The sequence below is a fragment of the Macrobrachium rosenbergii genome, chromosome 42 (assembly GCF_040412425.1).
Source record: "Macrobrachium rosenbergii isolate ZJJX-2024 chromosome 42, ASM4041242v1, whole genome shotgun sequence".
NCBI classification, from domain to species: domain Eukaryota; kingdom Metazoa; phylum Arthropoda; class Malacostraca; order Decapoda; family Palaemonidae; genus Macrobrachium; species Macrobrachium rosenbergii.
In genome coordinates this window covers 8,379,455-8,397,173 of record NC_089782.1, presented here as the reverse complement: position 1 = coordinate 8,397,173, position 17,719 = coordinate 8,379,455, and the positions used below count along the sequence as shown (strand labels likewise).

General features: G+C 39.0%; 1 protein-coding gene across 5 annotated transcripts in view; it reads left to right on the top strand.

Moving 5' to 3' along the window:
• The window catches only part of LOC136827933 (uncharacterized), a 231,455-nt gene extending 220,307 nt beyond the window's left edge, over positions 1 to 11,148 (top strand). For 3 of the 5 annotated variants that reach the window (XM_067085396.1, XM_067085395.1, XM_067085399.1), the window contains one exon: positions 9,731 to 11,148. In XM_067085396.1, coding sequence (XP_066941497.1) covers positions 9,731 to 9,803 — 73 coding nt within the window. In that variant the 3' untranslated portion in view covers positions 9,804 to 11,148. The remainder of the gene's footprint in view (positions 1 to 9,730) is intronic. The other 2 variants (XM_067085398.1, XM_067085397.1) reach the window with 1 other exon arrangement.
• The last annotated feature ends 6,571 nt before the right edge of the window (positions 11,149 to 17,719 follow it).

Sequence of the window (17,719 nt, the reverse complement as noted above, 5' to 3'; positions counted from 1 at the left end):
CCACAAAATTCTGAAATTCTGTCTTCACATGATTAATTGTTTTAAATGTGGAGGGACAGAAGGCTCGGGGCACCTGGAGAGGGTATTGGTTCTCAAAAATTGTTGTTGTGCTGTATTTTCCATAAAACTGGAAAAAGGTTGCTTCTGTGGCTTTAATAGCCAGGATAACTGCCTTCTTTGGCAATTTCTATTGAAGGAGGGACCAAGCGCCATTGGAAGAGGCCTCTCTGTTCTGAAATTCTATTTTTCCATCAGATGAAAGGATACACACTGAGATGTCACACCAAGGGTTATCAGTATCATTCTCAGGGGCGGATATTGGTGCCTGTACTACATAATGATTGGAGGTTTTATAGTCCGACCTGGTTGTATTATTGTTACCAGTCAGAGCTCTGGGAGTGGGTAGGCTGTCTCGTGATACCTGTTCTAATGTCAACAGGATCTAGAGAACTGATTCAGCTTCATTTTGGCCTTGGGATTTTTATTACTCTGTTCCCGTGACCTAAGTTTTTCAGTTAGAGGACCAGTCTCTGCCCAGGCAGGCTGTACAGCCTGTCTATTTTCCTGTTTAAAGGTAAGAAATTTTTACACATCACATCCAATCCAGTATCCAGGATAGACCTGAATTCTTCTTGGGAATCAGGGATAGCGTCTTTGATATACTGACTCAGTAGGAAAGACATCCTTGATACTGCTCATGATTTCCTCCCAGAATTCTGAAAGTACAGCAAGTGGGATTTCTCTACCAGGGAAGCCTGCATGAACTGATTGAGCCAAGGCAGTGGTATTACCACTGCCTAGCAGGATAGAAGTCGTGGATAAATCAAATATACCCCCTAGAAGGTACAGACACTTCAGACAGGGTTGGGTGGACCCTATCAGGGTCCCTTTCAATATCTGCTGCATGGGAGAGGCAAGATTCTCATCTGAGGTATCTCCTTCATGTAAAGCAGAAGACTGTCCCTGGATCTTCAGGCTTCAAAAAGGGAATTTCAGTTGCTATGTCCACTTCATGTCTGGTATTAGTGACTTTTTCTCCCAAGGAAAGACTTCTTCTCCATCGAAGGAGTTGAAGTGGGAGGCCCTAGAATCCACTGCTTTGGAGTATTGGCCCAAACATGAATTCTGCTTAGAGAGGGCTGGAAACACACGCTGCCACAGTTCTGTTGAAAAGATGTCTCCTTCCTCCATACTCCTACTGAAACCTATGACTCATAGGGACAGTGAAAAGTGGATTGAGTAATTCATTGTGGCACAGGTGATCTTTGGGTCCTGTGTAATAGCAGCCCAGTGTTGATAAAAGAAACAATTGTTTTCTAAAACTACCTGGTGCTAGCTACCTTAAATCACTGTATAGGCACCAAACACTTCAAATTAAAATAGGCTGACATGGCCACAAGTATGTGTCCTTAGTATGCTGTTAGGTATCATGATCAGTGGGTCATATCTATAAAATAGTAATAATTTTTAAAAATATTAATTCACAATTACTAAAATAACATTGCTTTAAAGTATTTTCTCAAAAATACTTTTGAATTAACTTAAAACTACAGACATCACCGTACTTGCGAATGAGTTACGTTCCAAATGGACGTTCGTATCTTTCATTGTTCGTAAGTTGGTTTTTAAATATGTAGTGCATAATTTTTGTTGATGTTTACGTTCCTGAGTTAACTTGGGAGTCATAGAATATACTGTTTTCACTGCATTTTTAAGCCATGCAGTATTGTAAGGAATTACTTTAGATGCTGGGAAGGTAAAATGAAGAAAATGACAAATTTTGATTTAATTTGTATTTTTCATAGCTAAAAAACCTGCAGTCTTAACATAAGGATAAATCTTCTAGCGCCAGCTGGAAACCAGTAAAAAAACAATTAAAGTTGTGTTGCAAGGAATTGGTGGCATCTGGGATTAGCCATCAGGATGAATGAGGAGGCAACCACTGACCTCTTCTAACCCGGTGACACGTTCAGTTTCTTTCAGCCCAGGAATCACAAAGAGGGGTGGCTAGAGATGGGCAGTATACGTTAAGACCTCAGGTTTGCTAGCTATGAAAAATTACAGATTAATTAAAAATTTGTCATTTGTTCATATGTGGAACAAATCTGGGTCTTAACATACGGATAGACTCACTTTTGAGGGGAGGAAAGAAAGACTTGAATCGACTGGAGGCTCAGCACACGCAGTCTCACTTCCTGGATAAGTGAAAGCAAAGGAAGGAGATGCAAGCCTCTGACTTGTTAGGTAAATGGATATCAAACATTCAGACTACTGGACTAGTATACAATGTGAAGGTTCACTGAATAGGTGAAAGTTAAAGATCTATATCTGTTCAGATAACAAACCATGACAGCCACCATACTTGTTTATCATCATTCCTTACTCTCCTTGCTAGAGAAAGGAAGGACTTGCTACTGAAAGGTTATATTCGTGTAGAATAAAATATACTCAAACAGCAAGGTTACTCATTCACCTGTATCTGACCAGAACCACTGTATGATGGATCAATCTTCTCACTGCCTGCTGGTAGAGAAGAAAGGGGAAAGGGAGAAGGAAAAAGACCAGTCATCTCAATCATTCTCACTTTCATACCATCATCTTAGGTAAGATACAAACTTTTCCGATAGGGGCACTGGATGAGCTACACAACTTATTGAGCAGCCACCACTGGACCCAAGGAAAAAGTGTCCAAGAACCTGTGGGCAACATCCCTTAGATAGAAGGATGTGAAGGTGGTTTGACAAAGCCAAGTGCCAGCTTTCAAAACCCTCTGAACAGACAGGTTCTTTCTGAATGCCAAGGAGGGCCTAATCCCTTAACATCATGTGCTCTTGCATGCTCTGTGCTGGTATTAGAGGCTGAAGAAGAACTGTAGGCATGCCTAATTACTTCACTTAGCCAAAAGGAGATGGTATTCTTAGACACTTCTTTCTTGTTCCAGCCTGTGCTCACAAAGAGCCTTGGACACTCTGGCCTGAGGTGACGAGTCCTTTTTAGATAACTACACAGCGCCTGAGGGGACAAAGTAGTAATTCATCCAGGTCGTTGGTAACAAAATCCCCAAGGGAAGGGATAGAAAAGGATTCAAATCTCATCATGAACTGAGGGTTTTGAGTCTTAACCGGGACAAATTCGAAGGCTAATGACACCCAACCCCTCGTATGATTAACATCAAAAGACAGACCATGGAATTTGCTCCCTCTCTCCAGTAAGAAGACTGTTTTGAGGGTCAAGTCTCTGTCCAAAGACTGTTGCAAAGCTCATAGGGAGCATGAGTGAGACTACTTAGTACCACAGTCATGTCCCAGGTAGGAGGTTTAAGTTCTCCAGGAGAACAAGACTGTTCAAAGCTTTTGAGGAGCAATGAGGTTTCCCAAGAGGAGGCCAGGTCCACGTTTTTGAAGCGTAGAACCAGAGCCAAGTAGCTCTGTAGCCTTTGATGGCAGAAACAGAAAGATGTTTTTCTGTCCGGAGAAAAACAAGGAAATCGGCTATCTGTTGAACAGAAGTTCTGACTGGAGAGAAACCCTGTTGATGACACCAATCACAGTAGACGGCCCATTTTCCTGGTACACAGCTGAGGAAGACCTTCTGAGATAGCCAGACATCTCTGCCACTGTTCTGTGAGAAAAACCTCCTGCTCACAGGAGATACTGGATAGTCTCCAGCTGTGAAGAGATAGGGACTCAACTGATTAATGGCATCTCTCTATGTGAGGTTGGCAGAGGAGGTTGTGCCATGCGGGAATTTCTCTCAGAACTGCCGATGGTAGAGTTAGCAGATCTGGGAACTATTCTGCATGAGGCCACCAGCGAGCTACCAAGGTCATCCTGAGACTGAGAAATCATCACTGTTCAAGACATGAAGGATCAGGCAAAAGGGAGGGAAGGCATAGACTTACAGATTGTCCCATGGATGTTGCAGGGTGTCCTCTGCCACTGCGAAGGAATCCGGAACTACCGAACAATAGACCTCTAGCTTCCTGTTGAATCTTGTTTGCGAACAGGTCTATCATTGGTCTCCCCCCACAGATGGAAGAGCCTGTCTGCTATCTCCCGATGCAGAGACAAATCCGTCCCTAGGACCTGGCCTTCAAAGTTTAGTAGTTTTTCCCATGCTTTGAAAGTTACGAACTTGGAGAGAGAATTTCATAGGAGCAGTATCTTACATTGGAAGTTCATAAAGTAAACAATGCACACTGCCATCTGTTGACAAAAATACATACTAAATATAGAAAATGGGGATTCATCACAGACCAGATTAAATCGGGAAGATAGAAATAAGTAGGAATATTTTACGAGTATTCTTGTGATTGTAAGAACACATGGTAGTTAATCATGAGAATACCTGGGATAATCAGTTAAAGGAACAGGTTATACTGTACTTCTTTTTTGTATTCTGTTCTTTGCAAAAATTCTTACTAGCAGAATAGGCATGCAAAGCAAAATTTGAACTTTTGACCTTGTCAGTTTGTATCTATGAATGTTTGTAACTTGAATGTTCATAAGTAGGGTGGTCTTCTGTAAATGGATACCCATACAATGTACTTCTATATATTTTTATAAATTTGTTTACTTGATCCATTCCTAAGCAAAGGTTATAGGCTATGTTCATTGGTACATAATTAAAATGATTAATTACAGTACAATAGTATTGAAATATTGTGCCAGATATGTATAAAATCAATATCTGTAAGATTTCAATTTTGACTAAGCTCGCTATTACAAAAATGTACCTTTTATATTCCTGTAGGAAAAAGACAAATGTCATGACAATTTTTCTTAATACCTGTGATGTCACTATCAGTGGAGTAATACCCGTTAGAAGTAGACTCACACGAATGTACTGTATTTCCTTCAACACTTGAAAAGACCCTAATATTAAGCGTAACTGGGGAACTCTCCGCATCACAAAGTCCATTTAGTTTGATTATAGAATATGCCAAAGAAAAAACTGGCCTTTAGTAAACACCAAGGCATGTAAGTCAAGCATGATTGGGTCCTACTATCATGGCTATATTTTGTAACCAAGAAGTTAGACTAACCCAATTTCTCCTTTTGGTAACCTCAGATTCTCTGTCAGTATTAAAAATCATTGACTTATGAGTCTCAATGACATTGTCCAACATTATTGCATTAAAAAATGCTATTTATCACATTGTTAGACAGGAAAAAACAGCACAGCACTTATGATGTAGCTTAGCAATCTAATCTTAACTTCTCATCATGTGGGAGACCTACTGGCTCCCAATTTTAACAAATATAAGCCTACCCATTGAAATTTTAAGGAACTAAAACTTTTCATGATGATAAAAAAATGGCCTTGAAAACAAAATTTTCTGAGTAAAGCCCTGGGATGTCCAGTGTGGATCACTGTGTGAGAAGGATGAAGGGAAAACTGAGGCAGTAGCTGTAGGCAAGAGATGAGCTCTCTTGTCTTGAGTCTTTTGTATTCTATTACTGCGCCAACAAGTGCTGTTCTGGCCGAGACCAACCAGTTTTCTTTGAGATTGGTTGGTCTGTCTTATGGAGACCTGGGGGACCATAAGAGTAACTACTTTGAGCTCAACCAGTGGCTGCACATCAAAAATTATGATTTACAGTTTTAAAGGAATATGGGTAAGTGTGTTTGAGTGTTTGTTATGATGAATTTATTCAGCAAGAAAAAAAAAAATCATTGAGAACCATAGTTTTTGGAATACCAGATTTATCTATTATCAGTTTATCAGATTAGCAAACTCTTCATTCTAATCTTAGTCTTTGAGTTTTTAGTTTATGTATCAAACAAATTGAAAGTACTGTATCAGCAACTCCAAGTGCCCCTAGGATATAATTGAGTCATACCTTTGCACTGGAGACACTGACGTTGGAAATATTAGGTCTGTAGTAATGTTTTTTCACTTTCATTACAAATTTTTCGAAACTCAGCTTACTGAAAATTAATGAAACTGCATTTTCTCTTTTATATTAATTGTTAATGATTTGCAGGGTGTTAACTTATTTTTTCAACATTAATGTCTTCTTAATTTATTTCTTATAAACTGTTTAGGAATATTTTGGTCATATAAACCCATTAATTGTAAATTGCCTCATTCTCTGCCACGCTCTCGAGTCGCACCAACTTTATAGGTCTTTTTTGATAGCGTAGTTGCTGTTTCGTCCTCAAAGGAGTTACCTTCCATGGTCTACCAGAGCTCCATGGTGACCAAACTAATATCAAAGAATTCTCTTCTAATTTAGTTGGTCTTTTAGCTAGGTATTGTGTCGTAATGATTAACATTATAACACATGATGGAGTATATAATGGACTCAAAGATAAGAGGGCACTTTCCCTTATCTTCAGCGAAGCTGAACCCAGTTTTTCCAACGTCAATTAACCTGCAAGAAAGAGAAGTGACTATTGCGCATGCGCATCAGCCCTCTTGTTTACAACCAGCCCGTTAAAAGACCAAGGAGCCATTACCTCTGTTTGGTCCAAAGCGAATGGTTCACGTCGTTACCAGCGCTCCGAAAAAATTTGACTTTTTTCTCCGTTTTAGTATCGAGGATTATGGAAACATCAAAAATAGCAAGATAAGTGCTCAATATTGACAAACAGTTGAAAGTTTTAGTTTTAAACTTTTAGAATTTTTCTTATAAACCCTTTTGAAGACAAATGCCTTGTGGTTACAACAGTCATGACATACAAGGCTGCATTAATGGAACCCTTGCTTTAGGGATTCGGGATTGACTCCAGTATAGAAGTTGTCACTTCCCTTCCGCAGTCTTTTGCTCTACAAAGGCCCACTCCTGAAAGGCTTCCAATTTCTTGGTCCCTGGACAAGGTGCTTAGACTTGTATCAGCCCCTCAGTTCAGTGGACCCAATATAACCACAGCGCACAGGCTATAAAAGGTGATCTTGATTGCATTAGCATCAGGAGCTCATACAGTATTAGTGAACTGGGCTCTCTTAGATGAGGACAATGCATCATGCAAATAGCTGACCATCAATTATTATTTTCCCCTGGCCCATCATTTCTGGCCAAGAATATGGATCATATAAAAGGAAATCCATTCTTATAAGAAAATTCAATTTAGCAGACAGGACATTACGCCTGGGTTCAAGCACTTAAGGTTTACCTAGAAGTCACAGCAAACACCCCAGAAGGTCCTATTTTCCTACACCCTAGCACAAACCAACCACTCTCCCTACAAAGACTGAGAATGTTTGTAGTGTTTTCTCATTAAAAAGGGAAATCCACACACTTTTCATAGGTCACGTGATGTTAGGAAAGTAAGTACATCTTTGGCCTTCTTCAGAAATGTCTCTTTCAAAGAAGTGCCCAGATGTATAGGGTGGTCATCAGTTAAATCATTGCCACATGTTCGAACAAATTCGACTACACTGTGTATCAGTAGGTGGCATAGTTAGTCTTAACCCCTAGGTGCTGCGGCAGAAAACCAGGGGTCATATTGACGGTGAGTATGCTAACTTATCGCTGGGAGATGGGTGACAGTACTACAACAAAACCCAGCATGTTTAGGTAAGCCACTGTAGAACTACAGTACATCCTAAAACGTAAGTTCGTGCATAGTTTCTTGTTCCTTGGTATCAAAACCTGGAAAGTATTTGGAATAAAGAATGGGACTTGAACTCTGTTGCTTGACCTTGGATGGGAAATGTTATTTCCTTTGGGGTGTTGGGATTAAAAAGCGAGGGCTTAAGCCTTTTTTCGTCACCTGTCAATTTCTTTTGTAAAGCTCCTTTGAGGACGAAACAGCAACTACGTTATAAAAAAACAGGTTTTGACGTAGGAAAAACCTATTTTTGGTAGTTGCTGTTGAGTCCTCAAAACCCTCCCACTTCCCTGACGAAAATGCATGGGATTTGGGCAAAGGTATCAACCTGCATTGACCAACAGAGAGTAATGGCTCCTTGGTCTTTTAATGACTTGTTGTAAACAAGAGGGCAGATGCACATGCGCAATAGTCACTTCTCTTTCTTGCAGGTTAATTGACGGAAAAACTGGGTTCAGCTTCGCTGAAGATAAGGGAAAGTGCCCTCTTATCTTTGAGTCCATTATATACTCCATCATGTGTTATAATGTTAATCATTACGACACAATACCTGGCTAAAAGACCAACTAAATTAGAAGAGAATTCTTTGATATTAGTTTGGTCACCATGGAGCTCTGGTAGACCATGGAAGGTAACTCTTTTGAGGACTCAACAGCGACTACCAAAAATAGGTTTTTCCTACGTCAAAACCTGTTTTATGACAGACCATGTGCCTCTCAGTAGGTGTCGTTATTATTCCTCCATTTGACTTTGTTGTGTGTAGATGTATGCTGATTTGCTCATAAAATTTTGGTGGTATGCTGTTCACTTATTACCTTATTACATTAATTCCAATACATACTTATTTGTTCTCTGTAGCGATATGTGAGTGTTATCTGGTATTTTTAGTATTTTTGACTTCCAGGCTGGTGGCTTCTCTCACTCTGTAAGGTCATTGCAAATGCTTTGTTTTGTTTGTATCTAATTTTCATCATTTATTGCTTCAGGCATTACTTTTTCTCTGCTTTTTCTAGGGTTTCATTTCTTCAGTGACATCATTTTACCAGATCCATCCTTTGAGCTAGAATTAAACTTCCTATAGGGATTAAACTTTTGTACTGCAATCCTTAACTGACCTTGTAAACCCTTGGTACACCTCTGTATTGGGTTTAAGTCTCAAGACTGTTTAGGCCAGGCCTTGCCTCCTTTAATTGTATCAGTAAGTTCCAAGCCCTGCTAAGTAAGGTCTCTTATTCCAGCCACCAGTCTTCATTTGCTCAGGAGTTCATAACTAAAACCCAGTCCTTGGGAAACATGGCTCGTTCATGCACAACTTTGTTATTTCAGCCTTACATGTCCGAATCAAGACTGCCTTCTCTGCTTGGTGAGAGTCATCAGGTCTTATCCAGCAAACCTAGGCTTTCAGATTCGCTTCTTGTTTCTTCCTTCATACTGGCTACAAGAGTCAACCAGTCTCATAAATTCAATTTCATATTGGCATTGGCAAGGTGTTTCCTAGGCTTAAATGACATTTCACAGGAAGACGTTTCAGTCAAGATCAAGGCTCACTAGCATCATTGCCTTCATCTTCTCTGGTATTAAGTTCACTCTGGGGTTTTCTTCCACACTTGGAGTAAGTATTTGGCATTGCCATGCCAGAATACCTTTGGAAGTTAGATCTGATTGTTATAGCAGGTCATGTTTTATCATTTGTGAGGCCAATCATCCTCATCTTCTTCATGGCCCCCAATCTTGAAGTAACTGGCTCACAGGGAGATATGTTATTCTTTTAATACTTGTCTCAGTGCCACTGATTTTTCTTTGAGTATTTGTCTCCATGCTGTTTGTTTTGTAAGTGTCCTGTCTATGGAATTCCTGACATCCATTACAAATCCACTGCTTTATGGAAGCATCCATGGGTAACTGTATGATACAACTACATTGCATTACAAACCAGACCTTATGGAGAGCAGATAAATTTCCACCATTATTGTGTTTTCTTATCATTATTTGCCATTCCTTATCATCATCCTCTTTCCTAGATAACAATTCAGTCCATTTATTGAGTTTGAACCAAGTGTGTTTTTGCACTAAAACATGTTTTCTAGGAACCCATTAATTATAAATATTTTTGTTAGTGGGTTGTTGTTGTAAATACGAGTTTTCTGTGTCCTCATACACTTTTCTTTTTCAGTGAATACAATTTGCCAAGAAAGAACGTTTTGATCGATTTTGATACTATTAACTGGAATAGTAAAACTTCCTAGGATTCTTTATTGTAGTGTTATGGACAAGTTTTACATTCTTGGTGGAAATCATGTGTAAAAATGATTAGTAAGGAAGCCTGTGGATTTCCTTGGTGTGGAACTTTGGGCAATAAACCATTTGTAAGTTATATTACTTGATAAATGTTTGCCTCTGGTAATAAGTCAGTTCATTGATTAAAGTGTAATTGTTACCAAAATGTTACCAGCAGCATACTAATAACTGATGAGGCTTTTTTTTCAGTCTTTTGCATAAGAATATTTATAAAAGCTCTGTGATTAGTACAAAGATATATCAGTAAGGCATTCATTTATCATAGAATTCTGTGTACTATAGTTGTTACAGTCCTGTGCATGTCTTGTAGGTTTTGTTTGAAGGCTGGAAAATTTGTATTTACAGGGATCATTTTACTTTATTACATGTGTTGTTGAATGATTTTAGCTTGATAATATTTGTCTGGAATGATAGCTCTGAAGGTTTATACCTCTTATAAATCTGTAACTTGCTGCATTTTCTAACTGATTTTAGACTACCAACTTTTGATATTGTAATTAATGTATTTAGCATAATAACTATTTGATTTTAGAAAAATGTCTTCATACTGTTACTGAATAATGCATAACAGTAAAAATTTGTCTTGACATGGTTTTATTCCATATGCACTTAAATATATTGTACTGTATTTTACTTTTTATTTTATCTCCTCCTATTTCATAGTCCAGCTTTTGAAACTTGACTTTGCTCCAGTTTTCACTTCTAATTTAAGAACATCCTTCAGGGAGACCTCATGAACATTTTATTCTTTGATTATAGATGGGACCCAGTGTTTATCGTTATGAATTTAATCAGACCACTAAGTCAAATTTTCAGACTCACAGAGCTACCTTAGTGGATGTTTTTCTTGAATGATGGGTAAAAATTGTAGTAAAGCAAAATTTTAGTATTTAGGCAGTTATAGTCATTTCTTTTTACTGTCACTTTTGTAGTATGATAAATTTTGGCTCCACTAAGTGTACCACTTGTAGTCCATTTAACAGTCTAAGTGATAAATTATTTGAATTTAGCCTACATAAATGTATTAGGATGGATGTATGATATTTAGGGCAAAAGCCCAGGCACTGGGGCCAACAAGGCCATTCAGCGCCGTAATGGAAAGAAAATAAATTATGTTAAAGTTATGAATTCATGAAGGAAATGATTAATAAATAAAATGAAGTGATGTGACCAATAAATAAGGGTATGAAGTTTAATGAATGATGTGCTATATACAAAAAAAAAAAAAATTAATGTCATTAAAATTCTACGTGATGTAATAAATTATTAAATAAAATTAAATATCGTTAAAAATTTTAATACACTTTAAAAAAGAGATGATAGCAGAAATATCTGCTTCATCTCCCAAAATATCAGACAGGGATTTGCCCTGAAAATATCTCTCTCTTTGGTTAAAATATCTGGGGCAGACCACCAGAATGTGCTCCACTGTTAGTGTCTCGTCACAGTAAGCACACTCTGGAGGGCTGCTTCCTTCTAAAATAAACTGATGGGTCAGACGAGTGTGCCCAATCCTTAATCTGGTTAAAATAACATCTGTTCGTCTGTCAAGCTGGAATGACGAAGACCACGGTAGTATATTATCCCTAATATTTCTTTATTTCTTATTATTGGCAAGAAGGGGAGAAGTCCACCTTTCTTGCCATTTACTTAAAACATAAGATCTAATGGGACCTTTTAGATCTGTATGAGGCACTTTTCTGAAAGAGGTTTCTGATAAAATACTAGCAGCTTTCGCTTCCCTGTCTGCCATCTCGTTTCCATGAATCCCACGTGAGAAGGGACCCAACAGAAAGAGACTGATTTACGTCGACAATATATACGAAAAAGCCACTCCTGAACTTTTTGAATTAATGGATGAAAGCTATTAAATTTTTTAATAGCTTCTAAGGTGCTTCTAGAGTCTGAGTATATGACAAAATTAGAATCATTACTTTGAAAAACTAAATCTAGGGCAGACACTACGGCTGTTAATTCGGCAGTAAATATTGATGCAGAGTCAAGTAATTTAGCTGTGTACACTGTATCACCAAGGATAACAGCGCAACCAACACCACTATCTGACTTTGATCCATCTGTATAGATTTTTGTAAAATTAGTATGGGTAACATCGTGCTCTAAGAATTTTCCCCTAATCTCTTCTACAGTGCAGTCCTTTTTGTTAAACAGTTTTTTACATATTGATGCTTCTGGGATAAGCCATGGAAGATTTACAGGATATTCTACTTCCAGGACTTTCTGGGATTTAAGGTGATTATTCCTAACATCCTCATTCAGTTGAATTTGGAATGGTTTAGAAGCTCTTGTACCAGAAAAACTTCGAGAGTCTGTTTCCTTTAGTGGGTGAAAGGAGGGATTTTTGGGAGCACTTTGCATTCTAGCCATGTATCGCAACCCCAGCTCTTGCCTTCTTAGATCAAGGGGTAAATGATCTGTGTCGACATAAATGCTTTCAACAGGCGAAGTTCTAAAAGCCCGAGCATATTCTCAACCCCATGTTGTGTACAACATCCAGTTCCTTTAGCTTGGTTTTACAGGCTGAGGAATAAATCTGACAGCCATAGTCTAGCTTAGATCGACACAGAGTCATATAGCCTCAGAAGGGATTTCTTATCAGCCCCCCAACTAAATCCAGAAACAACCTTTAAAATATTCATAGATTGTTTAACATTAAACTTTAGGGCATTTATGTGGCTAACCCATGTTAATTTATGGTCAATAGTCATCCCCAGAAATTTAACTTCACTCTCGTAAGGAAGGATGGACCCTTTTAAATTAAGTGTGGGAACCTCTTCCACACGCCGGCACCTGGTGAATCTTACTGCAACTGTTTTGGAAGAGGAGAATTTGAAACCATTCTCATCAGCCCACTTAGTAATAGCACTAATAGACCTTTGCAAATATTTACATACAGACAAGGAATCATATCCTGTGCAGTATATTGCAAGGTCATCGACAAAAAGCAAGCATTTAACAGGGGGCAAGATTTTTTCAATCACACTATTTATTGCCACTGAAAAAAGTGTTACACTTAAAACACTTCCTTGGAGAACTCCTTCCTCCTGCATAAAAGGCTGGGAGAAGGAGTTTCCCACTCTTACCTTAAAAAGTTTGTCTGTTAAAATGGAATATATAAACCTGACCATTCTTCCACATATGCCCATCTTGTGCAATTGTTTCATGATGCCAATTCTCCAGGTAGTGTCATATGCTTTCTCCAAGTCAAAAAATATGCCAATGGTCTGACACTTTTTGGCGAATCCTTGCTGGATTTGGTTGGTCAGCCTCAGCAAGGGATCAAGGGTGGAGTGGTTTTTTCTGAAACCAAATTGAAATTGCGATTGTAATCCTTTGGTCTCCAGGTGCCAAACCAGTCTAGTATTTATCATTTTCTCCATCAGCTTACATACACAGCTGGTAAGAGCTATTGGTCTATAGCTGGTGGCTTGGGAAGCATCTTTATTAGGCTTTTTAACAGGGACAATTATGGATATTTTCCAGTCCTTGGGTAAAATTCCAGTTTCCCATATTTTGTTTATAATCTTCAGTATATATTTTTTGGCATCATCTGGGAGGTGTTTCAGCATTTCATATATGATTGTATCTTCACCTGGAGCTGTGGATTCACTTGAGGAGAGCGCCTCACGAAGTTCTCTAAGGGAAAATTTGTAGTTGTATGGTTCAGATTTTCCCGAATCAAACTTCAGACACATTTCAGAATTCCTAATTCTTTGAAATTCTGGAGAATAATTGTTAGGGCTGGAAACTTTAGAAAAGTATTTTCCTAGCTCATTGGCAACTTCAGTGGGCTCTGTGATTAGAGTGTCATTTATTTTTAATGAGGGCAATGGTGACGATACAAATTTTCCACTCAGTTTCCTTATTTTGCGCCACACTACTCTTAGTGGGGTCTTGGAGTTTATTCCATTAATATAGTAAAGCCAACATTCTCTTTTGGCTTTCTTATAAAAGCGCCGCTGCTGGGCTAAAGCACGTTTGTAGATTAATTTAGACTGAGGGGAGCCATTAGTTTTGTAACGTCTGTAGCATTTCCTAGTCACTTTTCTCAGAATACCATGTCTTATTCCACCAGGGAACTGCAGGTCTATGAGGTTTGCCTTTTGTTTTTGGAATCGAGCTTTCAGCACTTCAAAGTAGATTCAATATAGTAATCATAGGCATCTAGATGAGAATGAAAAGATTCAAACTCCCTATCTAGATTGACACCCTTACTGAATTTATCCCAGTCTGCGTCCTCTACCTTTCACTTAGGTAAAACTTCAGATGGAGCATTCAGAGCATATTTCAAATGGATCGGGTAGTGATCACTTCCATTTAAATCTTCATTAACAGACCAATTAAAATCAAGGTGGATACTAGTTGAAGAAATACTAAGGTCCAGTGCAGAGAAATGATTATCGTGAATGTTGTGGAAAGTCACTGACCCATTATTATACAGGGTAACATCATTCCTGTCAATAAGGTCTTCGATTAATTTCCCTTTACTATCTAAAAACCGACTTCCCCAAAGGGGGTTGTGGGCATTAAAATCACCTAGCAGAAGTAAAGGAGCTGGAAGTTGGTCAATTAATGATTGCATATCTCCAATGTTAAAATCAAGGTCTGGTGGAAGGTATAAGGAGCAGATTGTTATCCTCTTCTCCAAAATGACTGAAATAGCGACAGCTTGTAGTGTTGTATTTAATTGTATTGTGGAGTGCTGTAGAGATTTATTAATAATAATTGCAGCACCTCCATGGGCACGATCACCAGTTGGGGGATATGATTTAAATATTGAATAATTTAGTCCAGGATTATAAGCAGAGTTGCCTAACATTGTTTCCTGTAGGCATATAATCCCTGGATTGAATTCATGCATTAAAACTTTAAGGTCTTCTGTATGGGCTCTGAGACCTTTACAGTTCCACTGAAGAATATCGAGCAAGAATGCTAAGGTGGTAAAATGTGCTACTTCCCATTCCTTGGAGGAAAGTACTGTTCCTAGGTGGAGTGGGAAATTCTCCTTTATAAGAGATTGTTTTCTTAATCCCTTTTCATCTGAATTGGTGTTCAGGGTCTTTGGTTGATCATATTTTTTATTATGAACCTGATGTTCAGAATTACTACTGTGGTTCTGTGCACCACTAATCCTATTTGTCTTAGGGCGGCAAGACTGAATTGAACTCTGATGTTTTTGTTCTAAAACTACTTTTGGAACCACCTTTCTAGGAGGAGAGATGTCTTCCAAAACACTGAACCCATTTGAAGTTTTTATTATAAAATTATCATTATTTGGGGAACTATTTCTTGTGTGCTTCTTGGTAGTTGCAACCGTAGTTTTTTATTATTATTTTTGTTTGTGGCTGTGGCGATTGATGGCTCTGAACTAGCTCTATCTAATTGGGATTGTTCCTTTAGCTTATTTTGGTTTGAAGTATTTTCAGAATATTTTCCTGAATTATTGGTTGATTTTGGCACCCTTATTTTTGGAGATGAATCGACAGCTGTGGATGTGGTGGAAGATAAATTTTCTGTGCTTTTGGAAGTACAATTTTTGGTATTGGACTTCAAAGCACTTGCCGACGAAAGTTTCTCACCAGTTTGGAGATTTTCATTATTATTTATGGTTCGAGAAATACCAGGTTTGTGATATCTTCTATCAGACACAGTTATTGGTGGCCTTACATTGTTGGAAGTTTTCATAAGTTTTATTACAGAAGCATACGTAGTGTTGGCACTTTCGTTTGCCCCCATTACCGTGCGCTTTGCTTCACTAATGCTGATATGTCCATTATCTGCCACTGCCAACACTTCTTGTTCCAATTTATATCTGGGACAAGCCCTAGAGTTTGGTGTGTGATCACCCTTGCAAAGAAAACAGTATCGGGCTGCTTTGCAATCATCAAAATTATCGTGCTCTGCAGAGCACACAGGACATCTTTTATTGTTATCGCAAGAGTTTTGAATGTGGCCATATTCAAAGCATTTGCGACACTGTCTAGGACTTCTTTTAGATTTTTTAACCTGCATCCTCTCATGGCCAACAATGATGGTATCAGGTAGGTAAGTGGAGGAGAAGGTTAAAAGGATAGCTGCATCACCACCCAGTTTTTTTACATGAGATACACAAGGAGGGCATCGATGGAGAATCTCCTCCTCTTTAAAAACATGCAAATCTTTTGAGTAAACTACTCCTTTCAGTGTATTAAAGAATCTGTGAGATGAAATAGATTCAATATTTCCACTTTCAGAAGATTTAAAGTTAGATAACAGAACTGCTTGAGTCTCATTTCCAGCTTTTATTAGAAGGTTCTTTCCATACCGTTTTAAATTTCCAATGGGAATGGAACCAACCTTGCTCTCAATGCAGTCAGCAGCTTTTATCAAATTTTTCCCTCCCTCCTTGTAGACAGCAACATGCCATAAAGGGGGAGGAAGAGCTCTGGTACATGGGACTGGTCCATGTTCTTTAGCCTTTGGAACAAAGTCAAATGGCTCATCATTCCAGTTTTTCACTGAAAACACTTTCGTGCTGACAACTAAGTCATTTAGAATGTGGCCATGGAGTCTTCCAAGGGAGAGGAAAATTTGATAAAAGCACAAAATGACTGCTTATCTTTTTCTAGAATTAATTTAATTCTTTCCACTTTGCTGAATTGTTTCACTACACTGTATAAACATTCATAATCTAATGATAAGTTTACATTAGTGCAATAAAGGACCCTATTATTTGAATCAAATCCACCAGATTTATTAACACCCTGGTGTCTCAGTGTTTGGTTCTGTCCAACAGCCAAGCCCGTATCCATGTTCATGCCAGAAGTCGTTGCCAGTGCCGTTAAGTCGTTGGATCCAGGGGAGGGAGAACTAGAAGCCAAATCCATAAGTTTAAACCAGTCCACATGCAAAGGTCCAAAAAGTGCACACCCGACACCCAAGAGCCCCCGCCAGCATATCAAAAAGGGCAAACTGGGCAGCTCTACTGCTCAGCTTCCCCACCCCAACACACTCCCAAAGCCCGCGAAGAGACCCCAAGATGCCAAGCATGCACACATCAGACCACCACACACAAACTGGTTCATCCGCCCACCCAAAACTGCTTGGTCATATCAAGAAAGTATCGTAGATCAGTCAGGAATTCGCATTCTCCACCAATGGCACAAGTGAGAGTTGACTCCCAACAGTCCACCCCATACCCTACCCTTTCAGGATAGCACCAGTATGCTTGCAGTGGCCCAGGTATAAGCCAATCCGCCTGCTGGGAGTTCTGCCCCCACTAATGGGGACTGACTCCCCACTCCAACCGTACTGGTGGGCTTCCGGACAAAAGCCAGGAGTCTCACCTCCAAAACCAGCCCCCTGGATTCCGATGGGCTGATCCCGGAGATGGTTCCGCCCTCAAGATAGCAGTGGGAAAAATCCCATCACCATCTCTTAGGTCCAAACTATCTCGGGTGGCGACTCAACCACCACAACTCCCACAATTAGCTTCAAATGCGAACCCCTTCCAAAAAACGATCCCTTCTCAAACTCACCTAAGCAGTAAAATTTTGCGAATGTGGAAATGTCCACACCATTTAAACCAAAAACTATGTAGGATGATTCGTCAGGACCTGGGACCAAAGGCCAGGGTCCCTTAGCCCCTCACCTCGTCAAGGCGTCCTACTCGAGGGGCATAAATGTATTAGTCTCAAAAAAACCTAATGGGTAATGTTGGTGCTGTATTCCAATATTGAATTAAGAAAATAATTGAATATGGAAATTGTTTGCAAGAATATCTGCAGCTGCCTCATCTTAAATCTCTAGACGTCTGGTTAAAAGGTTGTAATAATTAGTACTATAATCAGCTGTGATGTAAAAGACT